General features: G+C 37.0%; 2 protein-coding genes across 2 annotated transcripts in view; one reads left to right on the top strand and one right to left on the bottom strand.

The window, feature by feature from the left end:
* The window catches only part of LOC137626993 (uncharacterized), a 120,478-nt gene that overhangs the window by 70,028 nt on the left and 32,763 nt on the right, over positions 1–17,687 (top strand). The gene's annotated exons all lie outside the window — the stretch shown is intronic.
* On the bottom strand, positions 9,547–10,704 carry LOC137626994 (uncharacterized). The gene has a single exon (XM_068357979.1). It carries the CDS (start codon positions 10,702–10,704, stop codon positions 9,547–9,549), a length of 1,158 nt encoding a protein of 385 aa, XP_068214080.1.

The following is a 17,687-nucleotide window of genomic DNA, read 5'->3' as shown; positions in this document are numbered from 1 at the left end:
TGGTCGATTAATGTAAATTAAAAACTTGTTTATGGCTATAATCAGTGGCAGCAGTTCTGTTCCAACTGTCGAGTTGACTCGTTGCTGCTTCTTCAGCTTCAGCAACATAACACTCGTAGGATGAAGACTTCCTTCCTTGTTTTCTCACAATAAGACAGCTCCAATCCCGTTATCTGATGCATCCACTTAGATAAGGAATTTCTCTGTTAAATTTTTTGCATGAAGTATTAGTTTCGAAGTTGAGATGGCCTTCCTCGGATTTTCCCTTTTTTCTGATATCTTCATAATATAGATCCGGTCACTGCTCTCCTCCATAATTTGGAGTGGTCCCACCTTAAACTTTCTTCTCATACCCTTCATACCAAACTTTTTTTTTTTCTCAGTCCTTGACTAGTTTCCCCGTCTTCTAAGGAAAATTTCCTTAACATGCGTATTCCTTCCCTCTAATCCTTGACATTTCCTTTGTACGTTTCTCATGATCCTTCCCTCTTCCGGCCAACCTTTTCTTTCGTCATTTCCTGAAGGATCCTCAAACCTTTCTGTTAGTATTTTTCCTACCAAAAACCATTCATCATCCGTCCTTGACTCGTCATTTTCTTGCCTTCTAAGGAAAATTTCCTTATCTTGCCAATCCTTTTCTTAAAATTTTTGACCTATTCTCCTTCAGTTTTCTCTTAGTCCTTCCATATTTCTGCTAACATTTTCATCGGTCCTTTTCTGAAGGGTCCTCTTACTTCCATCGGGCGTAAGGGAGCATCCATCATTCACTCGTTGGGCTTTTAAGCCATCTGGCATACGTGACAAGCACAGTAAAAGTAATTCATGTAATTATGCATGCCAGGCCAGAAACAGTGTTTCATTATCTTCTCCATCGTCTCCCTTGTCCCATATGTCCCCTCTCGTGTGCAATAGCAATCACCTGTCTTCTCATTGGTGCAGTAATTAATATCTGCCGATATATCCCCTATTCGGCATTTCCAGGGATATCGGCATATCTATGCTTTCTCATAAGCAACCAATCCTTCTGATAATAACAGATTGGAGACTCCTTTGCAACTGTCTCCTCCACCACACGGTACAATAACTCTGTTAATGTTGCATCCTTTCGTTGCAATCATATCAGCCTTTTCCTACTCACCTATCCCACTTCTAATATTGAATTTTTTATATCTTCAAAGTCAATTTCTTCTTTGTCCTCTTTTCCACACATCTGTCGTTCCTCTTCGCTCGGGTCTATTTAAGAGTTTTCTTGCGTACTATCAAGGGAATCCCCTTCTTAGGAAAAAAAATCCTCCAATTTCATTTTTATCAAGGTTAATTTTTTCTTTCTCCTCTCGTCTACTCGTGTTCCTCTTCGCTCGGGCCTACTCGGGAGATCTTTTCTTGTGTACCATCCAAGGAATTTTCTTCTTCGGAAAACAGATCCTCCAGATTCATTTCTTCCAGGTCCATTTTTTCTTTGTCTCTTTTCTACTCGTTTGTCATTCCTCTTCGCTTGGGCATACTCAGGAGTTCTCTTCATATGCACCATCAAGGGAATCCTCATCTTTGGAAAACGAATCGTCTATGTTCATCGTTCCTTTGATTTCTTTTTCTTTTTCAGTAGCCATTTTCTTTTTCATACTCTTTGTCTTCACAAAACTAGGAAACAAATACGAGGAGTCCTTTTTGAGTCATAGGCCTATAATTATATGATTTCTCAGTTACCATGGGACAAGGTATGAACGGCACTCCATCAATCTCATTACACAGCAGGACGTCACTCCTGCGACACTTAATCCTTTATATCAAAGTCAGAATTACTTATTACTAACTCGTATGACAGTGTTAAAGAGCAAATAGCATTGACCTCCTCACCTTCTATTTTTTTCAAACAAACTGACTCTTCTATGAGAGACTGATCAACCAACGGGTGTACTCCTCTTACCACCACACTAATGGTTACAACCTGTGTCGCCCATATCCTCAGTTCCCTCTACGTCCTTTCCTGACTGCTTCTTCGTCTTTGTATTCTGTGAATTCGAATTATAATTAATCAATTGGGTGACTTCTTTCGGTTATTTTGACCAACATTCCAAACTGATATGGACTCTCTTGCTATACTTAAAACAGATAATAGCATCGTTTTACACGTCTTTCACGATATTTGAATGAGGACGATTGAACATTTGTTGCTGTGGTACTATCGCATTCTGCTTAGTGACTGTACCAGTGTTACTTCTGTAGCAACGGTTGAACCTGTTTCCGTAGCTATTACTTAATTTGTTTCCAAGTTTCGGCAAATTTTTGACACTTGAACAGAACGATGGCTGAAACTTCATGCCCTAAGCGGGCTTATGACTGATAATATTACAATATTCACTCAGCGAAGCTGCTTTATTAGGTTTCTTTACCTCTCTCTCTCTCTCTCTCAAGAACGTTTGAATATGTTTAGTAATTCCTTGTAGATACTACTTTAGTATTATTAATTTTTCTAAATCAGCCATCTCCTTTTACGTTATTAGCCTCTGTCCATCTCCTGAAACATTGTTGTACCTTATAAGTGTAATCCAGGAAAACAGTTTTCTCGTCCCTTCTCAAACTTCGGAACTTTTCATTATAATATCAAAGTGCCATCTGATACAATTGTAGCAGGCTCCTTTTCACTTCTTGATACTCCATCCTCTGTTCCGGGGAGAAAGATAATTAAGCACTGCGGCCCTTCCCAAGAGCACACTCTGCAATAACACACATCATTTATCTGCTGGCCATTTCATTTTTGCTGCAACTGTTTCAAAAACATAAAAAAACTCATCTGGCGACTCTTCTGTGAATCTTCTGTTGTCTTCCGATACATTAAACATTGGATAGTACTTAGATGGGTCCGGCTCGTTTTCCATTGTTAACTGGGCACAGGCATTCAACAGTCCTAACTCCCATGCATGCCTCGCTTCTTCCACCTCTTTTTCTTCTCGCCTTGCTTCCATTAATCTTGCGTTTTTTGCGATATCTCTCTCTTCATCTTCTCGCATTACTTATATTTCTTTTGCTCGTCGTCTTTCTTCTCTCTCATCTTCTCATATTGCTTCCATTTCTTTCTCTCTTTCTTCCCGTGTTGCTTCCATTTCCCTGGCCAGCAGTGCTTCTTCTTTCTCTTCCGCCATCATTTTCCACTTGATCAAGTTCTCCTCTACTGTAATCTGTCTAATCTCTACCTCCACATCAATATCAGCTTTCATGCCTTCAGTTCATGGGTCAACCAGTCTTTGCTTCATTAAAAATTCTTCCTCAGTGCCTCCAACAGTTTATGAGCTTAAACAATTTTTTCTTCCGACGTCTTTTCCGAGTTTATCAATGTTTCTAAGGATATACACTTGATTTGGGCTTTAATCTTCCAACTCGTTGCATGGCCTCCACATGCCTTTAAAATAGAGAGTCACTGAGCTTTAGTTACATTAGCTTCTGACATATCCTGAATACACGTGTTTTTCAAAAACTCTTGTATATTAATGTGAGCTATCTTGTAATATAATAATATTAAATTCTTCTCCAAAAATATATCCAAACAATCCAACAACACTGTAATATTCAAAATATTATCCAAAATACGGCACAGTTATCACCAATATTTAAAACCGACTTGCACAATCCTAGGGTCTGGGCACCAAAACAATATTACTAGATTATGGCACCCTGGTCTGGGCACGAAAATATTTTATACCATAGCCTGTGACTAGGAACCAAATATATACTATAATATATAGTGTGACTGCCGTGTTAATAAAACCCTCGAAATCCAAAGTCATTTGATTGCTTTTTCATTAAAACTGTTACCCTTTGAAATATTATTACATGAAATATAAAACACTGAATATCCAAAGGTTTCTTCAGTACACTCAAAACTAAAATGGGTAATTACTCATGAGAATTATTCATAACTTATTCTGATTCTTAACGAGACCCGATCGAATAGGATTCTAAAAAATAGTGATTGAAGTAATTCACTCTTCACAAAAAATCATGTATATTAAATGAACTAATATTCTAAGAAAAGAATTTATATAATACAAAAATAAATCTCTTAAAAAATTAACACTGAGCAAAAGTCAGATTGGGAAAAGAATGTTACGATCTGAAAACTAATTATTATCTTGACTTGAAATATTATATCTGAATAAACCAGGGACTAAGAAATGAAATAACACTCATGAAATTTATACAATATACTTGTTTCACTTGAAATTAAATCTGAAAAAAATATTTAAGGTTGACACTTAATGAAAATAGATAATCAGATCACAATACAAATACCTAGCCTTCCTATAGGGCAGTTACAAAGACTTTACATAATGCCAACACTCAACCAAATACAATGAATTCAAAATCACCTTTTCGTCTTACGTATATTTTCAACACATGATATGCTTTGGGGTATATAGTCACTTAGAGAAGAAAAAACTATAGGTATTGAGCACTTTCAAAACAATACTCTGAGCTCCAGGCAAGATGGATAGAGGTGATAGACGTTCTTAAGGCTCAATTTCTCTATATGTCTATGTATGCCTGGTGCTGCCTTTTATATAAAGCCTAACTGCATCCAGAAACTTCTCAACGAGCTGAAAAGCGTGGGTGTCTGGTCAAAAAGCGACAGAGTTACCAAGTATCGCTCTCCTGAACGCTACTCATGCCGCCCCAAACTGCTCTCTCGCTCAGCTCCACCCACCCTTTGTCCCAGAAATGAGAAAAAAACATAACATTCTATCACTGTCCTTCGCAAAATTTCCAAAGCACATGGGACAGAATTTTCCAAAGAACAGGTTACTGCTCATTCTCTCTCAAACGTTACGCAATACTTAATACAAAAAAAAAAAAACACCACATAGGCCCTTGTTCATGTCATGTATGAGCAAATATCACTCTCAAACAGATCACGTAAAATTTCTTATCCAAACATGCGTGAAATAAAAAGTTAATTTCTTTAAAGAACGTAAATTTACATGTTATATCTTGAATACGAAATACATTGAAATTTATATAATATATATATAATATTTATATAATATACTCACTTATATAGGAGAGGAGCTCATTTTATGGGCTGGCAATTCATCTTCTCAGTACACAAATGATATATATATATATATATATATATATATATATATATATATATATATATATATATATATATATATATATATATATATATATATATATATATATATATATATATATATATATATATATATATATATACATTACAGTCGTGAGAGTGAAGTGTAATTTACTATTTTAGCAGGTGGGTTCAATGGACCATGATAATAATAGAATAAAGGTATTTGAATGTGAATACCATCAAACAAGATTTAAATATGATAATGCAAAAATTATTAACAAAACATTACAATTAACCTTAAGTTCATATAAAAGGAACACAAAGGTCATACAGGACAAGAATGACAATGCTTATTGCTATCCTTCGAATCGACGACGACTTCAGCTTCGCTGTGATGGTGATGAAGTTAGATATGCTGTCGATGTTGCCATCTTGCATGGCCGTGAAGACCAATTCTGGATCCACACACTCTGCCACACAACTTGCAAGTCAGGTCTCGACGGTTTTTACTTCTCTCCCTGCATGGTTGTCTTGCCTGGTTCCGAGAGTCTTCAAGTTAATTGACTCCTGCTTTACAGAGTGAGCGCCATAGTGGTTTGTCAGAGGCGTTCATTTCTAGTTGTTCATGTATGTTTCACTTCTTGAGCGTAGCTTTGATGTCGTCCTTGTATCTCTTTTTCTGACCCCCTTTATTTCGCCGAGCTTCAGGGAGCTGACTGTAGAGGACCTGGCGAGGAAGACTATGTTCTGGCATACGGATGACGTGGCCGATCCACCTGAGTTGTTTTTCTGCCATTGTGCATTCTATACTCAGCAGGTTTGAACGGTGGAGAATTTCAGAATGAGGTACTTTGTCTTGCCATGTGAGCCCTAATATATGCCGAAGACAGCGAATATAGAATGCTTCAACTTGTTCTACTTGTCGACGGTAAGCCGTCCAGGATTCTGCTCCATATAGCAAGGTGGACTTGCAGACAGCTCTGTACACAGATACTTTTGTTTCCGTCTTGAGGTGGTGATTTAGGAAGACTCTGGACCTAAGTCGACCTAAAGATGCAGAGGCATGATTTATCCGGGCAACCATTTCCTCATCAATATTGTGTTTTTTTAGTGGAGATGCTTCCAAGGTAGATGAAGCTATCAGCTTGTTTGATGGCTTTCCCATTCAGATGAAATACTGGGGGATCTCCTGCAATTATTTGCTGGGATAGGATTTCAGTTTTCTTGATGTTAACTTTGAGCCCCATGGCTCGGTAAATTGATGAGACAATGGTAAGTCTGCGTTGGGGGCCATCTGGCGAGTGAGCCACCAGAGCGCAATCATCTGCATATTGGAGTTCCATTAGGTGTGTCATTGTTGTTTTTGTCACAGACTGGAGGCGCTTAAGGTATAATAAGTTTCCGTGTAGTCGAAACTGCACTTTCAATTGATCTTCTTCGTTGACTTGTTGGTGGCTCAGGAGGGTGACTGAAGTGAGGTAGATGTTGAATATTACTGGAGCTAGGACACATCCTTGTTTTACTCCAGTTTCTACCCTGAAAAGCTGTGATTTACTGCCACCCATACTTACACAGGCTTGCATATCATTGTGTAAGTTTCTTAGAATGTTAAGGAATTTTGGAGGTACTCCGACAAATGTGAACCAAACAATACTTTTTACAAGGTAATGTACAATAGTACCAAAAGTTCTGGCTCCGTACGTGTCTTACCGGGGCGACAATTAGCTTACTTTGATAAGTGCTTGACGAAAATACCAGTGGGAATTCGTGTCATTGGAAAATATGAAGAGGAAGACCCACAGAACTTGGCAATGTCAGGGTCTTTTTATGTTGGTGTCTTGGCAGAGATTCCTACTGCTACTATCAAATACAGTTACCTGGTATTTTTTGATGGAATGACAATAGGACATATGACAAATGACAAATGACAAACGACAATTGATAAACGACAACCAGGTCTCGAAAAGTAATCATACTGGAAATTGAGAACACTTGAAACAAAAGCCCAATTCGTTATATAACCCTTACAATAATATCACTTATACTTAGGTTATAGATACATTATAATAAAAGAGACTGCTTCCCTGCCGGACACTAAAGTCCTTGGTTTAGATGCTAAGTGGAGACTGATTAAAAATTACATTTAGGGGTCAAAGAAATTTAGGATGGGCGGAGCAAGTAAGATCAAGGATTGTGAAACAAGGAAAAAAAAGTTTCTGGGAAACGACAAAGGATAGTGGTATACAGGGGAAAACAGTCAGGCAAAATATATACAATAATTAAAATAATGTGGAAGGTGTAATACCTCCCCCTAGAGGATCAAGCCCAGCGGAGTGGCTTGATCAAAGTTAAACACCTTATATCCCCTGCGAAGTATGAGAACGGGCCTGTGACCAGGCATCAGCAAGTACGTTGTCACTGCCCTCAAGGTGCTTTATTTGAATATTGAAGTTTTGAAGATATAAAGCCCAATTAGTAAGCGCTGATTATGGGCCTTGGTGCGCTCAAGAAAGGTGGGGGGGGGGGGAGTTGTGGTCTGTATAGACATGGATGACGGGAGCTCCTTTTAGAAAACATTCAAACTTTTGGAGAGCAAGAGCCAAACTTAAAATCTCCTTTTCTATGGTACTGTAGGACAGCTGATGAGGCTTGAAGCTACTGGAGGACTATCCTATTGGCTGTAGTATCCCATCAATTCCCTGCAGCAATATTCCTCCAGCACCAGTGTCTTAAGCTTCTACTTGTAAAGAGAAGGGTTTAGAAAAATTAGGACTGTGTAAGACTGGCTCACTACTCAAAAAAAATCTCATACGTTCAAACGCTGTCTGACATCTCTCTTTCCATTCATAATTCTTTTTAGGGATGCTAAGACTATGTAAAGGGGCAGCTACTGAAGCAAAATTACGGCAGAATTTCCTGTAATAGGAAACCATACCTAAAAATCTTTTAAGGGATTTCCTAGTCTTAGGTTCTGGGGAATCAAGAATGGCATTAACATTTGCAGTTTTAGGTCTGACATTACCTCCACCCACAATATGTCCCAAATAAGTTACTGTAGCTTGACCAAAAACACATTTTTTTAAATTTATTGTTAACTGGGCTTCTCTTAATCTATCAAAGAGCATATTCAAACGTTTCATAAGCTCTTCCCAAGAATCTCCGATCACAATATATCATCTAGATATGCAAATACTCCCTCTAGACCCTGAATAGCGTAGTTAATTATGAGTTGAGATGTGGATGGGCCATGTGTTAAACCAAAAGGCATTACTTCAAACTGGAATAACCCAAAAGGAGTTATGAAAGCCGATATAAGCTTGGCTCTAGATGTTAACTTCACCTGATAATACCCCTTGAGGAGATCTACCTTAGATATATACTTTGCTTGGCCCACAGAGTCTATAAGGTCCTCTAGACGGAGTAAAGGGTAACTATCCTTAACAGTAGCAGAATTTACTCTCCTGTAGTGTGTACACAGTTGCATGCTGCCATCCTCCTTTGGTATTAATAGACATGGAGACGCCCATGGTGACTTGCTAGGTTTTGCTAATCCGGCTCCCAGAAGATATTCCACTTCTTTCATCACTAGTTTCTTGGCCGGGCTGATGCGATAAGGGTATTGTCGTATGGGAGCAGTTCCTGGTAGAAGTTCGATGTTATGGGTGAGGACTGTATACTGACCTGGATTTTCCCTATAAAGTTTTCAGGTTTCTCGTCCTTGACCTCAACATTGACATATACAATTTTGTGTCCATAACCAATTTCAGTGTTTCTGGAATGATACCTTTTAAGCACATTGGCATGGATAATTTGAATACTTTTCCTTTTATCAGTGGTTTCTATCATATAGGTATGGTTATTGAAATCTTTAACTACTTTATATGGACCAAAGAATTTGGAGGAAAATTGGGATCCAGGGATAGGAAAATATGCTAACACAAGATCTCCTGGGTTGAACTTCCTAATTTTAATTTTTTTTATCATAACTATTTTTCATTTTAATCTGAGCAATAATTTGGTATTTCTCACTCCAGGTATCAAGATTTGAATAGTTAGAGGGACGGTAAAAACGCATTAGGATACCATTATTATGATAAAAAGAAGGGGATTTATTCAAAGATTTTATTTCAACAGCCTTATCATGCAAACAAGATAAAGATCAATTTGTCCTCTGGGCAGCTATTAGTTATCTCTAGATATTACCTTAGCTAAGAAATCACTATCTACTTCAAAGTCATTTACCTTTTCTCCTGTTTCGGACCGAGTGACTTTATGTGTTGGGCTTGTTTAAGATCTACCTTCTCATCATCCATCAAAGGTTTGTCCAAAACTACCCTATGATCCATGGGTGTATCAGTTACAATTAAATTTGGTACAATCAATTTCTCGGCTAAATCATTACCCAATAGCAATGAAACTCCTTTTACCGGCAATTCTGTACCAATTAACCCTAATCAAACTTTCCCTTTTACAAGTGGACAATCAAGGTAGACACTGGCAAGGGGAATGGATGAGATTTCAGTAAGATCCCTTACAACCACCTTCTCACCAGTTAGATTATTCTCAACATTAGGTAAAGCCTTACCATGCAACAAAGTTAAAGCAGCTCCAGTGTCTCGTAATATAGTGAACTTAGACTTCTGTTCTTTCTCCCCCAAGGCTATTAAACCTTCAGACTTAAAATCATCAAACACGTCTGGTACATTTGCATGCACATGGGAAACAGGTTTACTCTGGGACGTTGAAAATTTTACGTTGGGTATCATAAAAACATTACGGTATTTATCAGATCCTTTACATTTAGGGTCCTTACAATTACGAATAGTATGCCCTTCTTTCTTAAAATAACTGCATTTAGGATTATCAGAACCTTTGTAAATATCATCCGAAATCTGGGATTTTCCTGAAACTGGTTTTACAAAAACCTCAGCTCTTTTATTAGGAATGGACTTATGTATTAAGGAATAAGTGTCAGCCAAGGAAGCAGCCTTTAGTAAATTTTTTTCCTGCCCATCTTCAATATAGAGCATTACATTAATGGGAAGTTTCCTTTTAAATTCTTCAAGAACCATTAAATTCATCAGTTCTTCAAGAGAAGTTACTTCAGCATACTTAAGCCATTTCCTGAAAGCTCTAAGCTTGTCAGAAGTGAGTTCTAGGAAAGTTTGGATATTTGATTTACATAAGTTACGAAAAGCCTGTCTATATACTTCCTCTGTTATGAAAAATGCATCTATGATTGCTTTCTTAACCTGTTTATAATTCTTAGTATCATCCAGATACCTAACAACCTGAGCAGCTTTACCTGACAATTTAGGTTTACTGAGCCATACCCACTGTTCAGCAGGCCAATTAAGGTGATTAGCAGTTTCCACAAATACCCAAATATAATCCTCTGGATCATACTCTGTGAATAAAGGAACTAACTTTATATTTTTAGTCCGGTCAAAGGGAGATAACTCTTGTTTCATTTGCCTATTCTGAAGATTGCTTGAAGTGCTCTCTTGTTCCACCTTGATAGTTAAACTAGCTTCTAATTCTAATTTAGCTTTCTCCTTTTCAAAACTTTTCTCTTTCTTCCCTAGCCATAATTCTAACTTAGCTTTCTCCATTTCAAATTTTTCTCTTTATTTTTCTTTCTCCATTTCAAAAATTCACTTCTCTTTTCAGTGGCTTGCAAAGCTAACTCTTCCTGTCTCAAAGCTAACTGAGCTTTTTCACGCTCGACTGCAAGACGTTCAAACTCCAGCTTTTGTTCACTTGTAAGGGAAAGGGTTTCTGGAACAAGTTACTGCCTAGCTTCGTCACCAAAGGTTCCAATACGCATTTAGTGAGCTATTATCACTTTCCTAATGTCAAACTTACGCATACTAGAACGTACCTCAAGGTCTAAATGCCTTGCTATTCCCATTAATTCAGACTTCCTAGCATCGGTAAGGGTATGCAATTTAGAGGAAGGATCCGCCACAAACTTTGGAGTATCAAACTTCGCTATTGTGAAAATTAAAAAGAAACTTCAAGAACAATATAAACAACTGAATTAGATTTTTACAATTCTTAAATCGGAGCTAAGTTAATTAGGCACTGACTCCGCATAAAACCATAAACCACGCATAAAATAGTAACAGATTATTCAAATATTTACACAAAAAACATTTTAGATACGGGAAAATGCAAATGAATAAGGACGCACTGGAAGTATTTTACTCCCGGTTCAAACCAAAAATTAAGTCAAAAGGAAGTACCGTCGCTCAGCTAACAACTGTAACTTACTACACTTTGATTAGAGCGGTAACTTCACACACACATGTCGAGGCGTTAAAAATTCTTTACACTTTACAGAAAAGGAAAAATGCAAGAGACTGGTATCTAAGGACCCAGGGAAAGACTATAAGCCCAGATTAACTTTTTAACCCGCGCACTGAGTCTCGGTTAAGAGAGGAAGGTGGTGGTGGGGGGGGGGGGGGGGGGGGGGAACCATAACAAGATCACTGGCAGTCGTTTACTAAAACAGAAGTGTTCACTTTCTGTCACCGAAAAATTTATGCACAATAAAAATAGATTCTTCAGCGGTCTAACAACACAAAAACAGTCACCTAACTAACTATAACTCAGGATGATTATATCACGTAAGGTTGAATAACGAGTCACCAACTACATAAAAAACAACTGATTCTTAACGAATTTGTCAATTATTACATACCCACCAAGTTTAGCAAGTAGATCCCTGTCGGGCCCCCATAATATTATTACAGTCGGGAGAGAGAAGGGTCATTTACCATTTTAGCAGGTGGGTTTAATGGACCAAAATAATAATAAAATGAAGGTATTTGAATGAGAATATGATCAAACGAGATTTAAATATAATGCAAAAATTATTAACAAAACATTAAAATTAAACTTCCATATATAAGGAACCCAAAGATCATAAAGGACAGGAATGACAATAGGACAAACGACAAATGACAAACGACAACCACGTCTCGAAGAGTAATAACACTGGAAATTGAGAACATAATAATAATAATAATAATAATAATAATAATAATAATAATAATAATAATAATAATAATAATAATAATAATAATGATAATAATAATAATAATAATCAAAAGTACAATTCGCTATTAAACCCTTACAATAATATCACTTATACATATGTTATAGATACATTACAATTAAAGGTTAAATTTTATTTTCTGCTTAAATTTAGTTCCCAATTTTTGCACCATCCTCCATTCTTGCATCATGAATGAAGGTTGCATCTCTTTTTTTTTCTAAATTTATCTTCTATTATTCAAGGTTCCCAATTTTCACACCTTCCTTAATTTTTGTACCAGGAATAAAGGTGGTATTTTATATTATTTTCATATTTATTTGTATTTGTATATTTCCCCAGTTTTTGCAGCCACCTTCATCCCTGTGCCATAGGAAACTGAATATTTCCACCTTATGGTTGAGCCAACCACATATTTTGAGACGGTTTACAGCAAGGTATTCCTCCTCTTCCAAATCCAATTGGTCCTCTGGTTTGCTGACTGGTCTGCAAGGAAGGTTATTTCCTTCCCATGATGCAGCATGAGAGTCTTGTAATTCTTCCAAGTCTCATGAGTTGATGATCAGTTGACTTTATGAAGTATGACATCTCCCCTATCACTGGTAAAATAACCAGATAGATTAAAGGAAGACCATTGCAAAATATTCCAAGGGGACAGTCGCATGGACCAGGAAGGACGAGGTTTCTCAATTGAGTTGGTAAAATATAGTCCCACAAATAGTGTGTACATAAATGGTTAAACCTGAAGAAGTGTTGGTATTGCAATCCCTTACAAATACAAAAAAAGTTTCTGTCTCGAAAATTTTGTGGTAGGACTGCAAGTGAGTGTGTTCTTGGAATCACATATCTAATTGTCAACTCATTCCAGACACTGAGTAGTAAGTTCTTACCAGGGAGGGTCGATAAATGGCCCCAACCTTTCAAAGGTAAATGGTGCTGCTGTGTAATAATGTTCCGGTGATGTTACATGTTTCGTTATAGCCACAAAAAATCTTGGACAATTTTGTTGAATATGATAATGGATCCTACAGGCATAGCAGCATAATTAACGTTCCACAAAGTATAAAATGTTACTTGAAAGACTGGAAAAATCACAAACAATCTTGCTGAAAGCTCCTATATTTTTTACATAAAGAGTATGGTCCAAGTACTGTTGAGTAATTCATGATATTTCTTATGTTACATTCCCTTAAAACCACAAAAAAATCCGTGGTAATCTGGTCAACAGTAAGAATGGCTATTGCCTAATGAACATAGTCTTGATACCGAGTTGTAAATGGTAATCCTGATAAATTCCCCCCAAACACCTAGACACTTATGCTCGAAGTAAGCTTGTTTCCTGAGCAAAAAGCATAGACTTGATTCTCTTTTGTAAATAATGGTCCTGGTAATGTTATACTTTCTGTTAAAGACCAAACAGATTTCACAAACAATCTAAGAGGGACAGCTGAAAGTTCCTGGATGCAGAGGATAGTCCTGTTACGGCAAGGTAATTAAAGTTCCTGGAAATGTTACTTGTTCTAATAAAGGACCCCACCAACACATACACACACACACAAAACAAATACAAAAAATTCAATATATCCTGCTAAAGTGCTCATAGATCATGCATTCATATAATGGTAATGGTACATGGGAGGATTAATTTTTGTTTTATTCATATTTATTTTTTGTTGTTTGCCAAATCCAGAGAGAGAGAGAGAGAGAGAGAGAGAGAGGGAGAGAGAGAGAGAGAGAGAGAGAGAGAGAGAGAGAGAGAGAGAGAGAGAGAGAGAGAGAGGTGGTGTAATGATTGTTTGTTATGAGAAAGACTGTTCGTATAATTAAGGTTGTTTGTTTGCTTTTAGCTAGGTTAAGACAATAGTAAATGTCTTGGGCAAATGCTATCTTTTTTATTTGACTGCAGCAAGAGGCAGTTGTGATTCGAGTGCTGGATTTACTTTATATTATTTCGACCAGCATGGAAGTGTTTGTTTATTTCATCAGTAAGTACAATTTATTTATCTTTGCCAGGAGTGATTCTGAATACTAGAAAGTTCCCTATTTATCATTGATTAAAGTGAGATAGTTTAGTTATCTAGGAGTGTTCGTAAGTGTTTTTCTTTTTTCATTTACAGGCCGCAATTCCTCCTTTGGGAAGATATTTTTTTGTTAAATTTTTGACCAATTGCTGCTGGCCTGGATTACGATTATGATTTTGATTTGCCTACACTGAACGATTTTATTAATATTGATGCCATAACGACCCAGCACATCTGAAGGAGTTTCTGTTTGGATTACTGATGATGAGGATGACTATGATTAACTGGTCCTGGTATACGAAGTGAGTGTGCGGTAGAGTTTGACTTAGGGTTCTACCGTTTGCCACAAAGTTATGAAGGTCTGTTGGGTTTTGTGTGGACGCCAGTATTCACACACAATCATACATACAGTATATATATTGTTAACTTGGCTGTGATTATTTATTTTAGTTTTAAGTAATTTTGGTACTATCTGAGAACTCTGTTGGTGTCGGTTTTTGTGAGGGTTTTTTTTTCTGAGTATTGGTGATGGTGTCCGTGCTCACACGTGCAGAGATATTTATCTACTGTATATTTCTTTTTGAAGATTTAGGTTATGGTGATTTGTTTGTCTGTGCTTAGTATTAAGTTTTTGTGATTGATATATATTTTTTTTCTATTTGGATGTTTTTTCTAGCCTTCAAGTAATTAATTATGATTAAGAAATATATGGTGTTAATATTATGTTTTGTTTTTATGTCCTTTTTTTCAAGAATCCCGCTGCTAATAAAGTTAGAGGAAAGTTAGCGTTATGGAACAATTGTCTGTTAAAGTGATCATGGGTGTAGGGATTGCTTTTGTGTGTATCCTGTTACATTATTTTGGCACCCGAAGAAGGAATGCCGAGGTGGAATTGATAACTGGACTTTTCGACGAAGGACTGATAGAATTAAGAAGTAGATTTCAGACTGAAGAAATAAAAAAGAAAAAATGGAAGAGCAAAACAAGTTATTGAGGGAGGAATTACGGCTAAGTAAGGAGTGTAAGGAGAAGCTATTGCACGACAAAGGAAGGGTTAAGGTATGAGAATGAGGAGATGCGAAAGGAACTGAAAGCGCTAAAGGGAACTGTAGAGAGAGTGGAAGAGGTGGTTGAGATAAGGATGCGAGAGAATGAGGAACGAATGAAGAAACGAATGGAAGCTATGATGGGGCAAGTAAAGGAGAAAGTTTGTGCTGGGGAGACGTTTGTCAGTTGGAGCGATTCAAGGGTTTAGGGGCTGATCTTTTGACATCCAGCCACAGCTACTACCCTGTAGATTATGTTCTTGGTACTTGTGCCTCTTCAGAGGAAGGGAAAACAAAGATTAGACAATCCTGCGGGAAGTGATGACAGTTCCGGCATAACAGGGTCTTACTACTCAGGTAAAATTAATAATCCTGGTACTTCAACATGTTATAAAGAAACCTCTAAAGTTACTGGACAATCCTGAAGGAATTGTCGAAAGGTCCTGCATGTTACTGTGATAAAATTAACATCCCTGTTGCATTTGCCTGCCTTGATCTTCTTTTTATTCACAATTTTTCTTTTTCTTTTTTTTTTTTTTGCCTGCACAACGAATATTCTGGCCTATCCTTTCCACTTTTCCCTCTTTCCTCATGCACCTAGCAATACTCAGATTATCAATATATTCTTTTTCACCAAATGGGTTCACTACTGAGGTGTAATTGTCCTCTGGCTACTTTTTACCTATGGTAAGATGCTCTCCTTAGGAGAAAGACACTTCCAAATTACACAATTGTTGTCATCTCTTGGATAGTAACATTGCCTTTCTACCATAGTCTCCAAATGTCTTGGGATAGAGTTCTTTTGCTGAAGTGTAAACTCAGGCTTTTTTCTCTCCCTTTTCATTTTTTGAAATGGTGTGTTAGGCATACTTGATAGAAATGCCATGGACACCTGGTGTTTTATAAAAGAGCTTGCATTTTATTATTTGCTTATTTATCTTCCTTACAAGTATTATTTTTTAAAACCATCCTTACTTTCCTCCTTTTAGTTATAGTGGCTATACAGGAAGGTACTTCGACTTTTATAGTGTGTTGGCTCTACCGTGTTAACCAATTTTATTTGACTTCTAGGGTAGACTCAAAATGTATGGATCGTATCTATCATTATATATCAATTTCTTTACATGTTGCTTATGTTCTCATTACTGTTAATTTAGTTTTTAAATATCATGAATCTCTTTCATTTTTATGGAAAAATATCTGCTATTCTTTTATGCTAAGAAACTTTGGTTTCAATCATGGGGCACTTATCTGGGCTCCTCATTACTGGTTTCAAGATGCCAATAACTTTGAAGTATGATCACTGTTATATATGGAATATGTACCCTGCTTCTCATAAATACTGCTAAGAATACCGATACAATGAGATTCAGGTAAGAATACTTTGTTGCAAGCAAAATTACTTTAATTTGTGTTCCATCTATTGAAATGCAGGCATCGATGATACTTACTTCAATCATTTTCTTACCATTTGGGTAAGATACAAGATGTTTGAAAGGGGTCTTTTTTTTATAGTGATTTCAATGTTCCCCGTAGGGAGAGGTTGAATTCTGTTTTCCTAATGATTGCCATAGTTTAAGAGCTTTGTACTTTAGCTCCGAACAGGCTATAAGAAAATCAAAATAATAATAATGATAATAATATTAATAATAATAATAATAATAATAATAATAATAATAATAATAATAACTGGAAAATGAGAAAAGTTATTATATGCCCAAGCTAAATATAGTTATATAAAGAACATCTTTGGGCTCAAGCCATGACGTCCTGATGGAAGGTTCCTTTAGTAGCTTCCTGAGGGTATATATGTCTACAGTGGATATTCCCAGAGAATTAAACCAAAGGTTATCACAGATTTCTAACTTTCGGCGCGAGTACCCTAAAGGTTTCCCTTTAGGATATCGTAAATCAACACGATACGTATGCTTTGACATGCCACATGGCTATCTGCACCACACATAGCGTTTACGCTTCGAGGGGGAAAGGTGGTGAATAACTGAGGAGCTGTTCCAAAGTTATCCTCTTACGTTATTGTTACGGTACCTCGCGACGTAAACAAACGGCAGCCATTGCTGTCCGCCATACTGTGTGATGTAACGTCTATCCTCATTCCTTCTCTTGTAGCGCATCTATATTGTTTGTTTTTTCCCAGTGATCTTAATTTCACCTTTCTTATCGCCATGTCGCAACCTTCAGCCTCGCCTTCTTCTGGAAAGTTGAGTACCATGTTCTTGTATTGTATAAATAAGCTCTGGCCGTAAAGTAACGAATATTTTTCCTAAAATCTTGTGTTTTGTGGCAGAGCTGTGCCTTGACCGGAGGCGTCATGTTGCGACGCGGCTGTTCGCACCGCATATTTAATTTAGTTAGCCAGAACAGCGTTCCCAGTCTCATAACTAATTAAATATCATTAGTTATATAGTCTTCATTGCTAGGAATTAGTTATATTATGCCGATAGTATTCTCGG

The sequence above is a fragment of the Palaemon carinicauda genome, chromosome 34 (assembly GCF_036898095.1).
Source record: "Palaemon carinicauda isolate YSFRI2023 chromosome 34, ASM3689809v2, whole genome shotgun sequence".
Lineage (NCBI taxonomy): Eukaryota > Metazoa > Arthropoda > Malacostraca > Decapoda > Palaemonidae > Palaemon > Palaemon carinicauda.
This window is presented reverse-complemented; position numbering and strand designations above follow the sequence as displayed.

Excerpts from the sequence above, each read along its gene's own strand:
- LOC137626994 (XM_068357979.1), bottom strand. The coding sequence starts at position 10,704 with ATGGAGAAAGCTAAGTTAGAATTATGGCTAGGGAAGAAAGAGAAAAGT.